The sequence below is a fragment of the Podarcis pityusensis genome (assembly GCF_964106645.2).
Source record: "Podarcis pityusensis genome assembly, chromosome: 8".
NCBI lineage: Eukaryota > Metazoa > Chordata > Lepidosauria > Squamata > Lacertidae > Podarcis > Podarcis pityusensis.
This window is the reverse complement of record NC_138033.1, coordinates 59870876-59895090: the sequence shown is the minus strand read 5'-3', so window position 1 is coordinate 59895090 and position 24215 is coordinate 59870876. Positions and strand designations below refer to the sequence as shown.

General features: G+C 39.9%; 1 protein-coding gene across 2 annotated transcripts in view; it reads right to left on the bottom strand.

The window, feature by feature from the left end:
• Positions 1–24210, bottom strand: part of URI1 (URI1 prefoldin like chaperone) — a 48379-nt gene extending 24169 nt beyond the window's left edge. Inside the window, exons 1-4 of one of the 2 annotated variants that reach the window (XM_081015536.1) lie at positions 23997–24210; positions 6036–6070; positions 3221–3299; positions 682–817 (exon numbers count right to left, since the gene is read on the bottom strand). In XM_081015536.1, coding sequence (XP_080871662.1) covers positions 682–817; positions 3221–3299; positions 6036–6070; positions 23997–24068 — 322 coding nt within the window. In that variant the 5' untranslated portion in view covers positions 24069–24210. The remainder of the gene's footprint in view (positions 1–681; positions 818–3220; positions 3300–6035; positions 6071–23996) is intronic. The other variant, XM_081015537.1, reaches the window with a different exon arrangement.
• Between the last annotated feature and the right edge of the window lie 5 nt (positions 24211–24215).

Sequence of the window (24215 nt, the reverse complement as noted above, 5' to 3'; positions counted from 1 at the left end):
GGTTGATGGCAGTGAATATGTTTAGCCTGGAGAAGACAGGACTGAGAAGTGACACGAGAGCTATCTTCAAATATCTGAAGCACTGTCACATAGAAGATGGAGCAAGCTCACTTTCTGCTGCTCCAGAGGGGAGCAACCAAACCAAGGGATTCAAATTACCAGAAAGATTAACTTTCTGACGGTAAAAGTTGTTTGACAATGGAATGGACTACCTCAAAAGGTGGTGGACTCTCCTTCACTTGAGATTTTTAAGCATGGCTTGGATTGCCATCTGTCAGGGATTCTTTAACTGTGATTCCGGCAATGCAGGGGATTGGAATAGATGACCCTTGGGGTCGCTTCCAATTCTACAATTCTATGATTCTATGACTATGCCAATATTTGTATTGAAGGCTGCCTACTGTAATTTACAGATGAGAAGTATTACAGTACTATATGTTAATGCAATCAGTATTGTCATTTCATGATTTCATTTGAAGCATTGCATCATAAGTTCATTCTGATGTGCACACCCTGAAGTTCGATTATGCAGTAATTTGCAAAGCTAAGGTTCTTTTATTTTAATTTGTTACATGTTAACACAATAAAGCACTCCTTTTAAAACTTTTCATTTAGACCTTTTTTGAACCACACCTCAACATGAGATTTTAATGATTTTCTCGATCTTAGTAAGATACTTACGTTTTTTTCTGTGCTCCACTAGACTGCTGGCCTGCTTTGCTGAACATTTTGCAAACCAGTTGTCTCCAAGAAGAACTGTGATCTCATTAGTGTGAACCAGTCTTCCTGGCATGAAAGCAAGGGGACCAAAAGGTACCTGTCAGAAGAACAAAGCAATGGTAAAGAAGATGAAAGGAAGTCTACCTTGTGCAATACTAAGAAACATCCAGTCCTATATCTCATCAATGGCTAGTACGAGAGCTTGCTGGCAGTCTTAAAGCTTCAGGATACCAATTGGCAGTCATGGTATAATGTAAGATTTTAATTACTCAATGACAGTGTTAATTAATCCCTAGCTTTCATGACTGTCTAATTATTTTTCTATCCATGTTTTATCATTAGCTACCCTCACAGCATTTGGCACCAAGATCCAGATCAACTGCACCACAAATATAGAGTCTGCTCAAACTTACAAAGTCAGGTCTAGGGAGCCAATCATATTCAGACATAAGAGCATAGTTAAGAGCCTGCTGGATCAGGCCAACTGCCCATTTAGTTCTGACCAACCAGATGCCCATGGGAAGCCCGAAAGCAGGAGCTGAGTGCAGTAGCACTCTCCATAATTGTGATTCCCAAAAACTGGCATTCAGAAGCATGATATCTCCAACAGTAGAAGTAAAACATAGCCAGGCATGTTTGAAGTTACAGGAGCATCTACTTAGCCAACAACCTTTTCCACGCGAGAAAGCTGGCACCTAGAAGAGACACTGGTTTCTCAGAAACTGGACATAAAATTAACTTTTAAATGGATTCATATGAGCAAACCGTTTAATGCAGATCTACCAACATCCAATGTACTGCTCTCTTGGAAGGTGCATGACAAGAGCACGTCAGGAGTCAGGGGATGGTTGGACTTTAACAGCAAGGATTGGTCTGGGTCCTACCAATCACTCTTAAATCTTACAGGACAATAATGAAACTGACCAAGCAATCAGTGTGTGGTGGTGGGGACTCTTAGGGCCAGAATAACTTCAGTTTATTTTATATTATCAAGCAAGCAATTATATATTATCAAGCTAATTTTGTAGCAAACAAGAACAAAAGTCTTTCCATGGAAACTTCCTTAATGCAACACAAGTACAAGAGCTCATTATTGTTATTATTGTTGTTATTATTTAAATATAGCTTGCTTTTATGTTCCCAGATGAGTTGCACCATAAAACCAGGAAGTAAATTAAGGACACGTGATGTGTGCACATTGCTGAGTCATGAAATTGACATTATCTTCTAATGTTCCATCCATTAGCATTTTAGTTAAGAATCCTCAAGGTAGAGAATGTTATGTGTTATTACTAATATTTTGAGCTCTGTGATTACACTGAAATACTGAATTTGAAATCTTTGACAATTAGTCCAAATTCAAAAGAATACAGATCCCAACAAGAGTAAAAGTCCAACTGAGATATCCTAGGAACAGAAGGAACAAAAAAATATCCCTTTTGGTTTCCATGAAACAAAAAACTAGCTTTTTATACAAATCAATACCCACAACTTAAAACTCAGGAAATACGATTGCTTGCTTGCTTCTCCACCTCACAGGAAATTAGTGTGTATTGCAGGTTTAATTATAGGTTTCAATAAAATAAACAGGCTCTATCAAACATGTTTGATTTTGTCTTAGTACGTCTGTCAAAAATTTGGAGATTATAATTTATTATAGATTTCAAGAAACAAGACAGGAATAGGAAAACATACATTTAAACACTGTCTATAATCAATCATTGCTAACTACAATACCTTCATTACTGTATTTATTTATTTATTTATTAAACAGATCCTGCACCTTCCACAAAAGGAGCCTAGGGCAGCAAACATATCAATACTAAAACAATTCCTTTAAAACTTCTTTAAAATACTTTAAAACCTTCTAAAAAACAGTTTAAAGACTCCTAAAAGCAATCACATACTCCCAAATTAATAATTTCAGGGTGAACAGGGACAGAACTTTCAACCATCAAATGTCTGTGTAGACAGGAATGTTTTCAAATTTCTTCTAAAAGTTAATAGGGAGGGAGACTGGATATTGACACACCTCACTAAGGAGGGCATTCCCTGTCACAGTTCTTCACCAACTGAACAATGCCTTACCTAACTGGTCTCCCACCTTTGCAAGGGTTGGAGTGGTCAGTCAGAGCCAATCCAAAGCAAGTGCAAATAGCTCTAGCACAGATATGATGTTTCAAATCTAACAACCTTTAGATGGTCACAAGCACTTCATGGGTTAATTGAATCCTTCTTGGAGCTAAGTGTAGTGCAATGTTATGTCTGCACCAGTGTTAACATTATACATCATTAGCTTAAACCATTGTCTGCAAACCCTAACCATGGTTGCATTGTACCAGGGTTGCCTATGGAAAGGGAAAGTGTGTGAAAAGGAGAAGGAAAAAAGCAGTGTACAAACCACAGGACAACTCCTGGTTAGCAGTTTGTGCAACGCTATCTGCAGTGGGCCATAATAAAAAGGGCTGCCTATAATTCCACTGAACTAAATAGTACCTACCATGATATCATAAGAGAGTCTGTCAGGCAATGTGCCAAGTCGTTCCTGAAGAGCTTCATAGTCACTCTCCACCTTCTTCCTGTTGGCAGAATTCAAACCATGTTACTTTCAATCCCAACGGACTTTAAGAACAAGGTACATAAGTTTGCTAATTACTTTTCAGTTGGGGTTTATATAAAAGCAGAGAGAGAAATTGCCATGGTTAAGAGAATGCAAAAATGGACCCTGTTGTGAATACTTTCAAGGCATTACTAAATTCCCTATTGTAAAATGGGTGTGTGAAAATAATGTGAACAATACCACAAATGTACATTGTCCATGCAGGGAAAACGATTCTTAGAAGACAGCTATCTTAAACATGATAGCGTAAGACCAAGTTCTATTGGGCTGCAATCCTATACCCATTTACCTGAGCGTAAACCCTACTGAATTCAATAGGACTTACTTCTGAGTAGAAGTATATATATCTCAAGAGACAGACTTGTCATTTGTGATTTGGGACTCATTTCTTAAGGATGGCATATCTGGCTGTTTTGGAGGTTTGATGTTTAAATCAATAGAATTACAAATGAATTTTAAAGGGGTTTGTGCAGGGAAGAGATAAAAGGTCTTCATTTTGTGCAACTGTTCTCTTTGCCTGGCATGATCACAACACAGTCTGCAAGGCAGTAAGAGACAACAACTGCAGTGAAAAGATGATGCTTAGCCCATTCAGCTAAAACCATTTACCTTGAGCCATAGCTTTGCGGATGGGTGCTGGGCACAGTGCCTATCAGGTCAATAGATTCCTTACTCTATACTCGTGCTTCCCTACTTATAAATATTTTAAACAAATAAAATAAATAAACTGACCACCTAGGTTACTAGACTGAGGGAAGAAACAGGCAGATCATGATAAGGCCTTAACCAACACAACACAGAATCAGACATTCCCAGGAAATCAGATCTGTGACACTCAATCTGTAAAACTATGGGTACATTAATACAAAACTTAGAACTGAATACCTGAAAAGGATGGGAGTGGTAAGTTGCACAAAAGCCACAGTAACAGTACTATGCCTGTGTGTGAGAGCAAGGCCCCCTTACCATATAGAGGAATATGTGGGGACCTTTTAAATTGTTGTTTTGAAAGTGCTTTTCAAAATATTTTATAGTGATATTTTATCCTGAGAACGTTTCTGGCTGTGTATGTCAAAATATTTGCAAAACTCATCTACCTTCCACTTTCTTGTGCATTTTGGTTGCCTGTTTGCATCCACTGTTGCCATGATCCACTACTGCTTTGAGTGAGAGATGGAGACCAGGGACTAAACCTCCTTCGCCCAAGCAACCATGGTGATGCCCCTGCCTTGCCACTTTACACTGGCAATTCCACTCCCTGATAGCACTGCATGGCAAGACTTTCATCCTATATAACTCATTTCATGCAGCTATGCATAACCAGTTGGCGCAGCATAGGGATGCACATTCAGATGAGCACCCAATTTTAGAAAGGAGCAGAGGAAGCTGCGTTATGGAAGGCCACACTATTGGTCCATCTAGCTCAGCCCTGTCAACTCTGAATGGATGTGACTCTTTCAGATTCTCAAGCAGAGATCTTTTTATTTTATAGTGGGCACCACTATAATATCCATCTTATTGGAAATTAATGTGGTTTCTGAATTTTAAACATTAGCAAAGCATAATAGTTTTAGACCATTTTCTACAAACCAATAGTCACAATTTAATATGATGAGGTGTAAAGATGGCCTTGATTCCCCTTTCCCCCCATTCTTCTTATCCATGGCTTGCAACTTATGTGCTTTTAAACTATTTTTAAAAACCCAAACATTTTATTACACACACGAACTATAAATTATTTGCACAGAGGTCTTTCGGGCATGAAGAAAAAGCCTCTTAAAATAAATTTAAAATATTATATGCTTGATGGTGTATAACCAAAGTTTAATCTCTCCACTAAAAGGGGCAGTTGCTGTGATTTTGCAATAACCCTGCAGACAATAATCAAGAAGGCTCCTGTTGTTCTCTCCGTAAAATCCTGGTAAACGCAGCATGGATGTAGCATAATTTGGTATCTGTTAAGATCAAGTGTTATCTCTCTATAACTCATACAAAATCGTTCACCATTAAATATACCTTTTCCTGTCAGATACTCATATGAAACTTTCATTTACCCAAGATGGTTCCTATTAACTAAAAAAGCATCACATTAAAAGAGCAACAAAGACAGGCCAGGGATAATATTTTAAGGGATAATAATCTCTCTGAAGTCTCACGTTTACCTAAGGCTTTAAACTAATATATTTTCATTGCAATTGGATAAAATGGGAAAAGGCCATTATCTATCTTGAAGCCAATGGACCCCTTTATAAATTGCAGACCTGATTTTTCAAAGTTCTTCTTATCCACACGTTTTGGATACTTCCCAAGACCATTTCAGTGCCCAACCACACTGCATTTTACTGTCACTTTAGCTTTCTTGGAACAGAAACAAAAATATATAGTTGTGCTTTGTAGATTTATAGACTTAAGCCTTTCTATATGATTACTCTGGGTGGGGAAAGGGGGAATTAGTGTGTGTCATTTTAAAGAGACATGCAGATTTAAAGTATGATTATATAGTGCATTAGAGCATCACAGAAATGCAGAGGGTGCATTTCAATAAGCCAGGACAAGATCAAAATTATGTACCAAAATATAGCATTATTTGAATTTGGTCCATTTTCCAAAAACTATACGCATTGCACTTTTCTAAACACACACATAGAGTATTTTATTGGTATTTTAGGCATGCAAGCAAACATTTTTCACTTACCAGTGCTGAATTTTTTCTTGGCAGCTAGTGACCACCTGTCATTAAAACAGATAACTGCTCATGAAAAAACAAGGCTAAGCACACAGCTGCAAACTCAATGTTTCAGAAACTAGAGCAGACGCTTTACAGATCTGGTGGCGTCTCACTATACATTTTTATTTGTCAGCGCAAAGGCGCGCGAACGTTCGTTCTTAAGCAGCCCACTTTATCACAATGCTCTAATCCAAACTGATAACCATAGAATAAATTACACCTTCCCCAACTCATATTTTGATACAATGCATGCTCCATAACGACGAGATGACACATGATACAAGATAAAACCAGTATTTTGTACAATCTACACATCTGTTTTCAATGTTACATGCTTTGCAGAATAAAGCAAATATAATTTATAAGAGGAGTGCATGTTTGCTGTTTGTTTAAAACAGAATCACCCATAAAAACATTTTTCTTCATTAATACAACTCTAAACTGTAATCTGACCTTCAGTTTCACCCTGGTGCAATAAACATCTGATTAATCATATAAAAAAACAATGTGAACTTTGATTACAATTTGAGAAACATAATATATACACATACACAAAAGTGAATATTATAACATCCATCAATTTACAGACTTCTGGGAAGAGGAATATTATTTAATCCAAAATACATTAGAAGACCAGGTTCTTGTCACTATTTAAACAATAAAAAAAACCCCACAAAACACATGAAAGTTTTAGATCCCACTATTTACACTACCAACATTTTAAAGCATTCAAATATGATAAACACATTCTGGGCTTTGAACACTAATAATAAATAATAATAGTAATGACAATACCCGAGTTCAAAACTCCCTCACAGTAACAAAGGAATCTATTCACATATACAAGGTATGGGAGGAGAGGGTTTTACCATTCCCTTTATCGTATCTTGGAGGTATAATGTATATATAAGAGCTGTTCCAGTTGTTCTCAAGATAGTGGGACACATTTGTGGAAGGAGAGAAGAGTGTTTCTGGTATTCATCAAACTAAATGCACACACAAAACCATACTTAAATTGTTAACAGTATAAAGCTGCATTGCCTCTGAATAGTTTACAAAACAATGTGAACACAGGAGACGGAGTTACGATCCTTGTTGGTCAGTGAGTCATTATCTAATACAGGGGTTGCCAATGTAGTAACCTCCAGATGTTTTGGACAACAACCCCCATCAGGTCCAGCCAGCAAGGCCAATGGTCAGGGATGATGGGAGTTGTAGTCCATAACATCTGGAGGACACCACATTGACTACCCCAATCTAATAAATGCCTGTCTCACATAATGGTGACAGCAGCACTTTCTCAAGTACAAAATATTATATCATGTGCTCCTGGGAAATGAGCTATCTAAACAACATAAATACAACTTTGAAGGAAGTTGGTAAGACTATATGCAACATATGAGAAACAATAGGTAATCAGTTGTGCTGAAAGGTCTTTGGCCCCTTAAAATGTGTGCATGCATCTAAAGACGCAATCAGGAATGGGACCACAACATGTAAGCAAGGGGATTTACTCTTCCCCGCCCCCCCCCCCGCACGGCAGCCCCCATAAAAATAATTTTCCCCATCTCCCAAACTGCTACAGTGAAACCTCGGTTCTCGAACGGCTCTGTTTTCAAACATTTCAGTTCCTGAACGCCAAAAACGCAGAAGTAAATGCTCTGGTTTTCGAACATTTTTTGGAACCTGAACATCCTACGCAGCTTCCATTTTGAGTTTCCCTATTGAATTGAGGCTTCCGCTTTCAGTTTTCGGAAGTCGAATGGTTTTCCAGAACGTTTTACGTTTGAAAACCGATGTCCCACTGTATTTTCACCCAGAGGGAAGTTACAGATTCAAATAGCTCCCTCAACTATTGTCTGTTACGAACTGCAGGTGACACTTCTGAACATGGATAGGGACTCTTCAGCACTCTGAATCTCCTTCTTTCCATCGCAGTTCTTGTACCTCCACTCCCAAAATGCTTCTTCATAAGGTAAGAAATGCTCCAGTAGCCAAAGCAATAAAAAGAAGGTATGTTCAGTAGAGGAAATACAGAGTGTCCCAGCTAGGGAGCAGAAGGGTTTGCATAGATGCAAATAGCTCTATGGACCACAGACTGTATATCAGAAGCAAACATATACCAATTTTACTCTGAGGATTGTGAAACCTCTGCATGTAGAAGGAACTTAATAAAGTAACTCATACTTATTTCCGATCTGAATATAGAGTTTCACAAATCATCTTTACAAATATTTGTTTCTCATGTACCCACAAACAAGCTAACATGTGAAAGCAACTACTGGGAACATTTGCCAGAAAAATAATGTTTTATCTTCAATGTTCCATGAAAGCACAGGTGTAGATGGTTTCTTTGTAAAGAGGGACTGATGGGGCTTGGCAAAACTATGAAGATTTGGCTTATATTCAGATACTCCAAGGTAGATTGTAGACTCAGCCTGAGTGAAGTTTGCACAATCCACTTAAAAATGTAAAGCAATATTACTTTCATAAAATCCCATCAATTTGTTGTAAGCTTGTCATTTTTGTACATGAAGAGGCAGAAAGAATCATCCTATTCTATGCCATACACTATAAAAATTGTGTATCTGAAAACAAATGTAGCTGACATAGATGTGTTCTACTGTATTTAATTTTTCCCCTTCTAAAATCAGAGTTCCTTAATAGATTTTTTGGAAAAGAATGAGGCAACTATTCATTACTTCCAGCAGAATAAATCAAAATAAGAATTTAATGTCCTCAGATAAGAGCTGTTGTAGCTCATTGGTTGGTCTAGCATTGTTGCCAAGATAATAAACTACAATCTAGGAGGTTGCTGGTTCAAATCTTGCCTCAGCTGCAAGCCACTGACTCCATTTCAGACACCCTGTAAATGGATTTTAGGTTTATGCATTTCCTCCTCTCTCTCTCTTAGTGATTCACCATAACTTCTTCCATGTAGTCAACCACAATATCGAAACTACGCAAACAATGGTTACCACAAACCATAGTTTGTCATAGCTAGTGCACAAATTGTGGTTTCAGATTTGGATGGGGGGGCGGGACTAGGGCGAACAATATTTACGGCAAACTAAATTCAGAATCAGGAAGTAAGGGACAGAATCAAAGTGCATGAAGAAATCAGAAAGTAGGTAGCATACAAACCCAAGTTTGAGAAATACTGATGCCACTGACCGGCAGTGGCTCTGCAGGGATTCAGGTAGGAGTCTCTCGCAGCCTCACCTGGAGATGCCATTGAGGACTGAGCCTGGGACATTCTGCATGCGGGATGGAAGCTCTGCTAGTGAGCTGTGGCCCTTCCTCCCTACCCCGCCTGCTACTCCTCTTCCTCCCACTACACTGAATCAGCTCAGCCACATGGGAGCACACAGTAATGTTTTCTTGCTAGAGTGGCTTTTTCTTGCTACAGTGGTGATTCCAACTAAATATCAGGAAGAACTTTCTGACAGTAAGAGCTTCTTTGACAATGGAAGAGACTCTCAGAAGAGGTGGTGGACTCTCCTTCCTAGGAGGATTTTAAACAGAGGTTGGATGACCATCTGTCATGTATGATTCCTGCATGGCAGGGGGTTTGACTAGATAACCCTTGGGGTTTCTTCAAACTCTACAATTCTATGATCCTATGAAACTCAAAGTATATTCACAGCATGAATGACCTGGCTGATTTCTCGACATTATGGGGCTAGTAACACTGGCCTACCTTACAGGACTGTAATAAGGATTACTAGAATAATATGCTACATAAATACTGCCATTACTACTACTACTGTTATGGGCTGTTTAATGAAAAGGTTTGGGAAGTTGGCATTGAACAACACTAAAAATGTTTATGAAACCTTTTAAGAAAGTTCCAGCTCAAGTGCCCCATTTCCAGAAAGGGAAACAGGAAGCTTTCCATTCCCAATGCATGACTTTCCAAGCATGAAGTGAGCTAAAGGCACAAAAGCAAAACCCCTGCAAACCGTGAAGTGCAGCGTGTTCATTAACCTCTACATGATAATCCTTTCGTAGCTGCATATTAACTAGTTACATATTCATAATCATTTACATTATTTAGAAGACCTTCTATGAAAATTTCCAGGCGATATCCATTAGCTACAATGTTAAAGGTTACTCAAGATAGTCTGCTTAATGTTTCCAGGAAGCTTTTTTTAATTAGTAAATATGTAAATTGGAAGCATATGCTTTTTTTGCCTTTTTTTAGTATTTTTTTTCCTTGGAAGAAAAAATGGGCCATCAGTAGAAAAGCACATGGACATATGCTGTTTTCATCAACCCTTAGCCCCTTAAGACAAAAATCAATAACACCAATCTATTTTAAATTTCATATTCTTCCTTTTGATATTTCCCATAAAGGGATATGGAAGAGCAGTCGGAAGAAAAATATGCCCCAGCCCCATCATAGGAGGTTGTCTTTCTACCAAGACAGAAGAATGGTTCATCTAGGTCAGTGACAGATTGGTGGTGGCTCTCCAGACAGGACTCCTTCCCAGTGGAAAAAAAAAAAAAAAGGCTGTTTCAGGCTCGTCATCTATACACAGTACAGTCTAATTACATACACATTTTTTGTGATGCATATCCCACTGAATTCAGTAGGGCCTACTCCTAGATACTCCTAGATAAGTATTCATAGGGCTGCAGCTTTGAGCATATTTAGTGCCTTAACACTATCACTACTATCACTCTCAAGTATGTACATAAAGAGCAAATTAAAAAGCAATGGGTAAAGTACATAGCAAAAAGCAGGGAGCAGCTACCATCGAAGAAAATGGCAGCTACATTTCTGCTCAACCCATCAGCTATCATGGTAGCATGGACACAATAATAAATTATATTCTGACTGGCAGGGTTCCTCCCTCCTGTAAAATGGCTCATGAAGCCACACTTGCTGAAATGTATGAAGCGATTTATTTGATTTTTTTAATTCTACCTTTTCCTGAGGATTCAAGCACAGGTTGCCTTAAAGGAGGAACATGAATCCAGGAGTCAGTACCCAAGAGTCCAGCCTGGTCTGTGACATACTTAAACTGAAATAGTGTTATACACATAGCCAGGGTTATTTGGTGGGGTGGGTATAGAAAAGCATTTAGAACTCCTGAGACAATTAGTGACCTCCAATTATCATGGTGTGCATGATCATAAAATACCTAACCAGAACTTCAAATGAAATTTGTGATTGAGTCCCAAATAAATCTCAACTAGTTTAACAGCTTGTTTTGCGGGTAAAAGTTCAGTTTGGTGCCCAATGTCATATCCTTTGCTTGTAGGACAGCCTGCTTGAGAATGATGTAATGGTTTTCAAACCATAGTTTTACCTAATGGTACAAGATCAAGTAGCTATTCAGAAATAGTAGTTAATGCTCAAGCATTGTGTTTGCAACAGAACCTGACTTATGTCTCCTCTTGGTATAAATGATATACAGTGGTACGTCTGTTTTCGAACAGCTTAGTTCCAGAACAACTTGGAATCTGAATGCTGCAAACCCAGAAGTAGGTGTTCCGGTTTTCGAACTTTGCCCCAGAAGTTGAACGTGCTCCTGAGCTTCCATTTTTACTGTTGCGCAGCTCATTTGAGTCCCCATCATTGTAATTTAAGCCTTTTTCCTCCCACTTCTGCCCTTGCACCACTCATTTGAGTCCCCACCATTGTAATTTAAGCCTTCTGTTTCTGATTGCAGTGTTCTGAGGTGATATTTGGTACTTTTGTTTTTGCTGTTTTTTGCGTTTTTGTTTGTGTGGCTTTTTCATTTTTGTGACTGTGGCTTGTTTTTCGTTTTATGACTATCATCAGTGCAGGTAAGAAAAAAAATTAATTTTAATTTTTATCATCTACAATACTGTTATTTATTTTATAACACTGACTATTGCTTTCATTTTATGGATCAATGGTCTTGTTAGATAGTAAAATTCATGTTAAATTGCTGTTTTAGGGGTTGTTTTTAAAAGTCTGGAACGTATTAATCCATTTGGCATTACTTTCTATGGGAAAGTGCGCCTTGGTTTTGGAACGCTTTGGTTTTGGAACAGACTTCCGGAACGGATTAAGTTTGAGAACCAAGGTACCATTGTATGTGCTTGCAAACATGAGATTATAGTGCTATATTTGAATACTGACATTTTTAAATAAAATGTAGATTACTGTATTTACGAATACCTGATGCGTCATCAATTCTAATGCACACCTAAATTTTCAAAACCTTGAAACCAAAAAGTATTTGCTGACAAATGTAAATGTGCCATCAAATCTAATGTGCACCCTAATTTCTGTGATGTAATTTGGCCAAAAAAGGTGTGAATTACATTCAAGTAAATACGGAATTAACTACACACACAGCAAACCTAGCATTATCCAGCACTAAACCAGAGGTAGCCACTGTGGTGCCGTCCAGATGTTTTTTGGACTACAGCTCCCATAAGCCCTGACCACCAGCCATACTATTAAAACAGAATACTGTACATATTGATATGCATTTGAATGTGCAAAAGAAACAAAGCCAGATAAGCATTTCTGCTCTGGGCCAACAAATAATATAATGAAATATAATTGTTCCTTCAGGTGTTGATTCAGAACAATATTCTTGTCTATACAGCAACTGCATCTAGAGTTTTAAACATACCACTCTCTTTTTATCTATATTAATGCTGTTTAGGGGCCACAAGGGGGCACCATCATGTGAATCACCACCAATATATGCAAGCAATTGCCCAAGTTCTGTGTAACAACCACAATTTATCATCCAACTGCCCATGCTTTAATGCAGTTTCAGTTCTTCAAATTCAAACTTTCCACATAACGAAAGCAAGGTGGGTGGGGTGGAATAAACCACACCAATTATACTTTCAGGGGGAAATGATAAATGTATCCTTTTATAACTTGCAGCTTTAGAAATTAGAGTTGGAATTTATCAAGTTCTACCCACTGAATTCAATGGGATATACTCCCAAATAACTGTAGGCAGAATCTCAACTTTCTATTTGAAATTAACCCAAGAGAACGTAGAAGTGGATGCAGTCAAGACAAGACTGAAAGGCTATTTGATTTCTACTTCAACAATGAAATCAACTTTTATTTTATCATTTCTACACAAGGGGAACTCACACCAGCGTTTGAAACTCCCATTGTTCTAGGTGCATTTTGTGACTGGGAATTTCATTCCCACAAGCAGTTTCTGAGCTCTGGGTGCAGTACTGCACCTAAGATTTCAGTTTAAAACTGCAGAGTGGAAGGAAAGAAGGACCTTTTTCTGCCTTCCCACTTTCAGCTACTCTCTGAAGACCCTCTTAAGAATATTAGGGGGGTAGGCAGGGGAAGGACTTGTCCATGTGAAAATGAACATAATATTTTAGCTGAAGTTAATTCATTTTCAGGTTTGTATTCTTGTTTAAAAGAAGTGCACCTAGACATTCTGCTGTTGCACCCATAACCTAGGTTTAAGGTGTCATTTAGCTCCTAGCTTTCATATCTCAGTTTCTAACAATGACTCACATGCATATGTCTCATTTAAAAAAGAACTATATTCCCTGTGATGGACTTTTCTTGAATGAATACAAGTTATTCCTTAATTAGAAGTCATAATCAACCTTCATATAAACTTTCTTAAACATACATTGGCAATGTTATCTTAGGATAGTAGAATGTCCCAAACGAAGCCATGTGTCAGGAGAGAAGCACTTTGATCTGCTTCCCTGGATCAGCTGCTGCTTAAAAAAACCATGGGACATTTTTAACATTGGCTAAAACAAAAAAGGATAGGCAAAACATCAATAGATTTTAGGGGTGCACACTCAGAGGATGACCTCCAAACCATCCTAAATTTATTCACAGCTTATGAAAAGCTTGGCCTATCACTCAACATCCAAAAAACCAAAGTGTGCTGCACCAACAAGCACAAAGCAACCTCTCTGGAGCACCACAAATCCAACTCAATGGTGTAACACTGGAAAGTGTCGATCACTGCTCCTACCTGGGCAGTTATCTTCCCACAAGGACCAACACTGATGCCGAAATCCAGCATCACCTGAGCTCTGTCTTTGAGGATCAGGACATTCACAGGGAAACAAAAATGCTTCTTTTCAAAGCTATTGTACTACCAACCTTACTGTATGCTTGTGAAACATGGACCACTTTAAAATGCCATCTCCAATTCCTCGAAAAATTCCATCAACAGTGCGTCCGAAAAAAAATTACATATCACTTGGGAAGACAGGCAAACTAATGCCAGTGTACTGGAAAAAGCAAAGATCACCAGTGTCGAAGCAATGATTCTTCAACATCAGCTTCGTTGGACTGGTTGTGTTGTTCGGATGCCTGATAATCGTCTTCCAAAGCAACCACTCTATTCTGAACTTAAAAATGGAAAGCGTAATGCTGGTGGTCAACAAAAGAGGTTTAAAGACTCTCTCAAGGCAAATCTTTAAAAGTGTAATATAAACACTGACAATTGGGAAACACTGGCCTGCGGGTGCTCCAATTGGAGAACAGCCTTTACCAAAGGTGTAATGGACTTTGAAGAAGCTCGAAATCAGGATGAAAGGGGGAAACCTACTAAGAGGAAGGCATGTTTGGCAAACCCTCACCATGATTAACTCCTTTCCAAAAACCTATGACCCCATTGTGGAAGGATGTGTGGATTCAGAATTGGCCTCCACAGTCACTTATGGACTCACTGTTAAGACTGCATTCATGGAAGACAATCTTACTTGGCTATGAGTGATTGCCAAAGAAGAAGGTATGCAGTTAAAATTTGGAATTTGTTTACCACATTGCAGGTGACACTATCCTAGAAAGAGGGCTATTTCTGTATAAATTCTGAAATGATAAATACTGTACATTCATGGTGAATTTCAACCCTGGTTTTGGTGAGAAGATGTGTATCATATATTCAACCCCCTAACTTATTTCTGAATGTTCAGTTTGCTTTGTTTGCTCAATCTGTATTTTATTTTTGAAATGTTAGTATGCTGCTTGGAGCAACTAGAAAAGCTGTAAATCAATGTTTTGGGTTCAAAATAAAGAGTACAAAACATGAAACTGAACCAACATTATTACAGCATTTATACACAGGGATATCAGTCTGCAAACAAAATTTCTGAGAAACTAAGATATTCAGGTCAAACTAAGCATATTTGCTCAAAAGTAAGCCCCAGTGCGTGTAATGGAACCTATTTCCCTAGAAAGAGCTAATAGAATTGCAACTTTAATGGCTTTCTGGAAAGCTTGATCTAACTGTAACTCTGACAACAACTTTTCCTAAGGCCTGCAGCAAAGCACAAGCATTCAGCATAAACTTCCTCATCTATAAAATGGGAAGAAGTGGTTTAGAAATATTATGTACCATTAGAAAAGTTACCTAATTATGAGTAAACAGCACAACTTGAGGCTGTTTAACCTTGAATTACACTCCACATTAAGCATCTTATTTAAATCATGCTTCCATTTATTAACAGAAAAATGAAGGCAGCGGTAGCACTCAAGAATGTGATTACAATTCCTTAAATTTCATGTTCATGTGAATGTTGGAGTCCAACCACAGGATACCTCTTGTACAGGTGAAGGAAGTAAATGTGGTGTTAACACAAAGTAAAAAATACACTGAAATACCAATTATTTTCCATTAGGAGTACTGAGAATTGATATATCTTCAGTATAAACATGTTTAACACCTGACACCAAGCCTTGGTTCTTGCTGAAGTGCTGGATTTGTATCTGGGCTATATCACCTCATACAGCCAGAGGGGGCTTACATGACACCCATCTATCATAGAAAACAAGGCTAATTTAGCACATGTAATGAATGAATGTAATGAATCATTTGTGTACTCAAGAATATTCAGCCTGCAAGCCCCTGCCAGCTGTATAAAGTGGTATTGCCTAGATGTAATTACTTCAGGGAAAACTGGACCTAAAGCAAAGCATGTTAAAGAGCTAAGATTGACATTCTGGCCACCAAAATAGTACAAAATGATAAACTCCAGCTACTATGTGCAACATGATGATAAGTTGAAATAGTATATAAAGCATACCAGAAACACCCACATATAGATAAGTTGTTCTCAGGTGGGTCAAATATTTGACGCTGGTAATGGCTATGTTACAGGCTGCAACTCAGTCATGTGCATGGAACTGTCCATGTTCACATAAGGGCTTTTGACTTTAATGGTTTTTCTAGTCTAGTCCTGTTTAATATATACATTTCAAAGGGACTCAGATGTTTAGAGTCCTTGTCTACCAAGATAGAAAACTATAATCTATCACACTTATACTGAGCAGGATGCCTCATTTCAGTTGGTGATAGCTGAGATATACAGCTCATCTCCATGCTAATCATTATTTTGACTAACATACAATAGTGCTTATCTATGTATCTCCAGACCTGGTGTGTATGTTCCATCACACTCTCATACACACACATAAAAACCCACCTACCACCCAAACAGATGTTTTGTTGGAAATGTGTTTATTAGAATAATCTTGTGCTGGTTTACTAATACAGAGGCACTGGATTGCTTCCAGTTGTTTCTCTACAGGACATCCTTACCAGCCCGACACCCAATACTGTATTGCATATGATGGCAGATGACCATGGCTTGTGAGGAACAGTCTCATAGGTTGAATTGGGAACTGTGCCAAGCCAAATTGTTTATTAGGCCCACAGACTGGCGGTTTGCAATGCTGCTTTAAATCTGATGCTTTCGTTCTCATATGCTGGGGTAGCTAATGTGGTACCCTCCGACTATTATTGGATTACAACTTGCAACAGTCCTGACCATGCTGCCTGGGCCTGATGTACATTATACTTCAACGACATCTGGTAGACGCCGCATTGCTACCTCTGCCATATGTCCTGAAGAAGGGGAGACTACTGTGCACTTTTTTTTAATAAACTGCAGTTTTCCATCATGTCCGAACTCTGAACACTGTGAGTTAAGCTAAGATAATTTTTGGACATAACACTAAACTACAGCATTTTGAATTTGAACCAATACAAGCCTTGGATTTATGCATTCTGTCCTCCAAGTGCAGCTGGAAGGATCAGCTTTTAAACTAACCAGATTTTCTATAGTCAGCTGAAATGAAAAGGTTTAAGAATGATTTATAATCTTGGTTTGTTCACCAACCATAGTTTATACTAACCAAAGTTCCATGAGTTCAAACATAATGGAGACTCTTGTTAGTTTAAAAGCAAATGCTTCTGATCTCTTCCTCACAGCCTGCCAGAGAGGGAGCAGGTGAGTCCAGGCCAGCTAACACACACAATGCTGAACTGCAGTTTGAACATAATGCTAAACTGGACCCATGGTTAGCTTACAAACTAGTATCTAAAAGTACAATTGGATCCTTATCTGTGAAAACAATTAGGATACACCACAATTTATCTCATCTGGATGTAAATAGAAGGTGCAGTTTATTCAAAATGGAAAGTGAAAACGTTCAGTCTATTACCCTGACATGCACAAGAGGGGGATTGACTGAGTGAGTTCAAGGCTTACCACAGCTTGTTTTTGTAACTGTTGTTATTATTCATTCATTTCCAAATAGCAAACGGATAAAATATATCTACACTATGTACAGAAACAAAACAAATAAAACTGAATCAAAATACATTAAAGAAACAGAAAGAAGTACAGATTGGGTTACCCGACAACAAGGGCATAAAAACAGTAAATCATTTTCATAAGGCGACTTGCTGAAATAATGAAGTCTGAAGTTCATGCCTAAAACAAATTACAACTGGTGCCAGATTTGATTGCACTGGGTAGAGTTCCCTAACCCTAGCGCTACCACACTAAATTCACGCGCTCTTGTTGATGGTCTGACATGCCAGGCACCTCCAGATGTTCCTTGGTAGCATATCACAAAGATCAGGGAAGTGCATAGAGACTAAGGCAGCCTTTTATGTACATAGGCTCCAGGTTGTTTAGGGGTTTATACTCTAACAATGTACTGGCAGCTCTCTCAACACAGGTGTTATATGTTATCAGTTCCCCAGTGCACAACAGCAACCAGACTGCAGCTTCCAAACCAGTCTCAAGGGCAATGACAAACTGGTTTATTTTATATATGAAGTGAGTCTGCAGCTCTTACTTCAGTAAATAGACTTAAGTACTGGGCTGTGAAAGATTCAAAATTCTGAAGAGAACTAATATATTTTGTGAAATTCTCCTATTTTATTTTTTAAAAATCCCTTTTAAAAACAGCACTGAAAAATGTAAAGCTACACATATTGATGGCAAAGAAAAGCTTTCTGACCTATAAAACAGCCTTTTCCTCTAGCTTCTCAATGGACAATCTTGGGAAAAATGCACTATGTGTAAGTTACCAGTAGTTTAACAAACATGAAGATTCACAGATCCATGTCCTTGACCTTATATTTTTCATATGCAAACAAGTGAACTTGATGTTCCAAGAACGCAAACTATTCTCCCAAGTTTCTCTCTGCAAAAACATAAGAAACTTTTTAAAAGTACAAGTACTCTCAGGTAAATGTCGTTACTAGATGTTCTCTGATAATGTATTTCTGTCTCTGAGCTGAACAGTGAAAATTAAATAGAACAGCTGTACCTAACTATCCCCTCTACAAATTATCACCAGATTTTTCCAATAGGTAAGCAGTCCTTTTAATAAACATTTGAAGCTGCTGAACACCACAAGCTCAACAGTAAGACATTGCAACCCATCCTAAGACTAGAATCAGTCCCATTCTGTTAGAAGGGACAAATAATATACCAGCTTCCTCAATGGCTGTGCTGGTGGAAGCTGTAGTCCAAAACATCTGGAGGGCACCAGGCTGGGAAAGCTGCCATGGGTGGGGTGGGGAATTCACACTGTATATGCATAAAACTGCTGTCCAGTCTGCAATCTGCTACATTGGGCAGATGCCTTAAAGCAGCAATCCTTCCATATGTGGGCTGCCTACTAGCCTTAACAAGTTACAAAAGTATCCCCAAGACCATAGCTCATTTGAGTTAACACCACAGCAGTTAATTTTAGTGGAACGCTTCTTCTGAACCAATAACCTACTCTTATTTTTGCTCCCTCTGGTTTCTTTTCAAATAATGGTGTCTCACATGCGTGTTAATCACTTGATTATTGCAGCAACCTAAGTTAGTAGTTTGTATGTGTGAAGAAGAGCCATGTGATATCCAGTTCTACTGACAGCCCCTCAGGCATTCTGCTTCTTACTGAAATCCATTCATACTTTCTTCAAGTCATGAAATGATTAAGAGGCATCACTTCCAGGCGTGGGGGTAGGATGGGGTAGGTTCACTCTTGAGTTTTGGATCAAATTTAATTTGACTCTGTGCCTCTATATACGGACTCAACATTTTGGAGAAAACTGGGCATGTTTGCTACATATTATGGAACTTATTTACACAACAGATTGTAATGACCTGAAAACAGCCCAGATGGTACAGCAGTAAGCATATGGGGAACCTTTCCTTAAGTGATTCTGAAGTGATTTGATTTAAAAGAAATAAAGCACAAAAATAGCATATTAGTGATTTTTAGTTTGGATAGAACTCCAGTGAGAAGTTAGACCATTTATGCCTATAACTGAATGCCAAGGGGTCATGATAAATGAATGAACCTTCCCATAAACATAGGACATATTTCTTTTTCAGGTGCTAGATTTTTTTTTATTAGAGAAAGGTTAAAAAGCTGGTGAATCCTTTTGTTTTACCCCTTTATCTATTTTAAAAGATTTATACCTTGCCTTTCAAAATAAATTAATCCCCAAAGCAGCTTATAAAAGATTATACAACTCAATACATAGCTATTAACCCATCTTGATGGTGGGACAGCTAAAAGCGACACAGAGAGAACAGAAGGTTAAAGACTTCCCCAAGCTCTTTGGCATTCCTGCCACTGCCTGTAGCAAGCCAAGGGCAAATGCACCTCGCCAAGAAGTGAGGGCATTACGTATCACTTGGGAGTGGGCTTCTCACATAGAGCAGATGGAAAAGTGACCCCTGGAGTCAGGTGCTGGATTGTCAATGGATATGCCAGTGGAAACCATGTTAAACCCTCTTCTCAGCTCTCTGGGATTCTTGCTACTCTTGTCTAATTAACACCTATTTCATGTAATAACTTGTAGCCATTTTGAGCATTGTGATGCCACCACTACTATAGCTTACTATTGTTTAATATTGTTAATGCTAACATTTTAAACTGTAACAGAACAAAATAACCCCAACTATATCAGATCTCTATGATTAAACATAGCAGAAGGGGCTCTCTTCACCCTTACTTGTACAATGCTGGGAACAAGAATCTATCCTCTTGCAAGACAAATAAAATGTAAATTTTTCCCAAAGTTATCAGTGCAATACAAAACCAAAAAAGTCATATTTTCACCCCATCCAAAGTGTCTTAAAAACATCTCATAGGGATGGATAACTAATGTATTCTGCTCACCTCACTAGGGATTGTGGGCAGGAAAATAGAATGTAATAGCACTTCAACAGGAGACACTAAGCCATCTGCAAATGCTGCTTTTTCTATTATTTCTGCTGCATTCTCCCACACTAGCTGACCTGGTGTTTGTCTATACAGTAGTCCTGTACAACATGCAAAGGGATTCAAAGAACTGTAATATATAGGGAGCTCCTCTGCTCCACTTAAGTTACTTTTCAGTGTTTGTGCAAGCACATGTAGAAAGTACAAACAAAAAAACAGCGACCCTATGATGGGCGAGCCAAGTCCTATTCCTCTAAAACACAATTAGTTTCCAGTGTAAACCACACTTTCTGCAGAAATGGCCAGTCATGCGGAGGCCCAGTTGATGTTGCTTATCCCATATGAAAGAGGTGAAAAGATATGAACCAAGCCTGAGCATGACTGATGATCATGTGGATGGTTCAGTGCACAGTCAAGGTTGTGCAATGGAGTGAAGCTGCTTGCACCACTTCACCGCCACACTGTACCACAGCAACTTCTCCCACTGAATGTATGAACCATGGTAATGTCTTTCCAAAGTAAAGTGGTGTGCTTTTTCTGCCTTGTTCCCCATGTGGTAGTCCTATCATACCCTCACAGCATGTTGTATATGATTTCCTGATAGCCAGAATAAGCACAGGACTTCCAATCTGTCCAGCCTGAAGACAACCATTGGTCAGTTTATCCCCATCATTCAGCTCTGTTTTACTCCTAGAGTAACATGTGGGATAGGCAACAATATATTGCTGTGTCCTCACTTTCAAACAGGAACACTCCTGTTCAGGGTTCCAGTCAGTCAGCCATATCACTCCTACAGAATACCCTAAGTCAGAGGTTTTCAACCTTTCTGAGTCCCTGGCTCAGTCCCTTGACCAACTACATTCTTTCTGCAGCACCCCTGTAGGGCTCAGGACCCTAGTTATGTCACCCCTTCCCTGCAGAGCTGGCTGTTGTTTTGCAAGCCCCCTCCTTAGAGGCTGGCCCCTCTCACTGTCCTCGGAGCTTGCATACCGGTAACCTCCTCTGGCTGACATCCAGACAGACCAGAGAGATTTTGATAGGTGATGTCAACAAGCTGGCTGTTTGCAGCTGCGATGTTTCCATATACTGACACTGGCAGCCCCTCACCCTTTCTCGAATACCTTCTCTTATAGAGTGTTCCCTCAGTCACCTGTCCTCTCCCCTCTCCTTGGGATTCCTCTGGGCAGCCGCAGCTGCCGCCCCTGGTCTCTGAGCTGCCCCCCTGCCCCAAAGAGAGGTGCCTTCTCACACTGCCCCACAGAGACCTGAGAAGCACCCCCTGGCCAGCTCCAGAAGCACCATTCACCCGCAGAGCTTGTCGCCAGGGCTGCTGCAACAAACAGCTGCAGCTGTTTGTTGCAGCAGCCCTGCAACCCATTCTGTGGCCCCCTTTGTGTTTCTCTTTCCAAACTGACACTCAAAAGTTCTGTAGCTACTGAACATGCTCAACTCTCATAAACAAACCACATACTTGGAAGTAAGTTTTACCAATTTCTGTGGACTCGCTTCCAAATAAATGTGTCACTGCAACTTTCAAGAGGCTAAATAGTATGCTTCGATGTCTTTTTTCTTTTTAGTATGTAGCACTATTTCAGCTCTAATAGTTGCAGTCAAGAACTGAATGCAGGCCAAGTGAGCAAGTGATTGCACCCAGCACAGAAACCAAACACTACTATTCCTCTGCAGGCTTGTTTTAAAAAAGTTTTTATCGCAGGCCAAAAACTTTTGTGGGCTTATCTACAACTCTGGCCTATTAAGAAGCCAGTCCTCTGAAGTTCAACGGAACTTACTCCCAAGTAAAGTTTGCATTTTAGCCTACAACTCCATGCACAATTGCCTGGACATAAGCCCTACCTGAAGCACCGTGATTTGTATCCAATGTGAGTTCTACTCAGAATAGACCCATTGGAAGTACAGTGGTACCTCAGGTTAAGTACTTAATTTGTTCCGGAGGCCTGTTCTTAACCTGAAACCGTTCTTAACCTGAAGCACCACTTTAGCTAATGGGGCCTTCCGCTGTTGCCGCGCCGCCGGAGCACAATTTCTGTTCTCCTCCTGAAGCAATGTTCTTATCCTGAAGCACTATTTCTGGGTTAGCAGAGTCTGTAACCTGAAGCGTATGTAACCTGAAGCATATGTAACCCAAGGTACCACTGCAATGGATATGACATAACTTTTGGTGGTGTCATGAGACAGTATTTTCTGAGGCTCCTCCCAGATTCCCTCCCAAAAGATGTTAGATTGGCTCCTTCTTTGCAATCCTTCTCGGCAGCAGGCTAAGACCTTGTTCAGACAGGCCTTCAAAAACTAAGATGCTGATCAGTGGACTGCTGATCAAGGCAAACTGTACTTTAATTACTGGTTTTAAATGTGTTGTGGTGTATTTTATCTATTGTTTTTTACTAGTTTTTTTTTAAGCGAGCTTGCTTATCACTTTGTACTGTATTTTATAATGTTGTTTTTAAATGTTGGAAGTTACCTTGAATTCCGACTTGGGGAGACAAGAGATAACACAGTGTCCAACTAGGGCCAATGAGAGACCAGAGCTCAAGTCCCCAACTCAGCCATGAAGCTCCCTGGGTGACCTTGGAGCAAGCCCTACCTGGGGCTACCCTGTTTAGGGAAGCTTTTAATGTTTGGTGGATTACTGTATTTTAATATTCTGTTGGAAGCCGTCCATAATAATAAATAAATAAAAATAATAATAATAATTAGGGGCCAGTCACTGCCTTTCAGCCTAACCTACTTGACAGGGTGGTTGTTGTTGTTGGATTAAATGAGGAGTGGGTAGAATTATGTATGCCACTTTCAAGAAAGAAGAAGGATATGACTGTAGTAAAATATATAAGTAAATATACATTAAAACAGTGTTGTAAGAATAGCAATAACCACCACGCTACTTTCAAGGGGTCTAAGCCGAGTAGAACCAACACTGGGTACCATCCAGATGAACTTATTTCCAAGTAGGAAAGGTTAAAATTGCACTGTCAACTCACACTACGGTTTCTTTGGGGGGGGGGGGGGGATTACCAATAATTGCACTGTTTAAAGCGCGTGCTCTCTCTCTTTCTCTCTCTCTCTCTCTCTCTCACACACACACACACACACAAGTCCATCATGCACACATACATGGGGAAGTGGAAAGGAAACCCTCTGCAAAACAAACCCTCCACATGGCGCTGCCATGACACAGGCAGCGTGCCTGACACACCCCCTGACGGGGTCCCCTTCCGCTCCCCTGCCAGCCGACCCTCGCGGGCCGCGGGCCCCTCCCCAATACCAGCAATACCCCCCCAACCTACCCCTACCCATACCTCACGAGGCGCCCCCGACCAGGCCTGAGGCGCCGGGCCTGGCGTCAGAACACCCCCTTGCCCTCCTCACAGCCACGCGGCTCCCCACCAGGAAGGCGCCTTCCGTCCCTCGCCCCCTCCCCTCCCCAGGCCCACCTTCCCCGCCCCCCAGTTTACCTTTCCATGCTCGTCCCGCAGGCGGCCCAGCTGGGCGGCGCTGAGCGGCGGGGCTCGGCCGGCCGCCTCCATGGACCTAACGGGGCCCCGGGGGTGTGAGTGTCGGTGCCTGCGCGTGGCGTGAGCGGGGGGGCGGGGAGCCTTGATGAGGGGCGAAAACTAACGGCCGCTCGAGAGGCTTTAGGCCTCTGCCTGCCTCTTACTTCTCTCTCTCTTTAT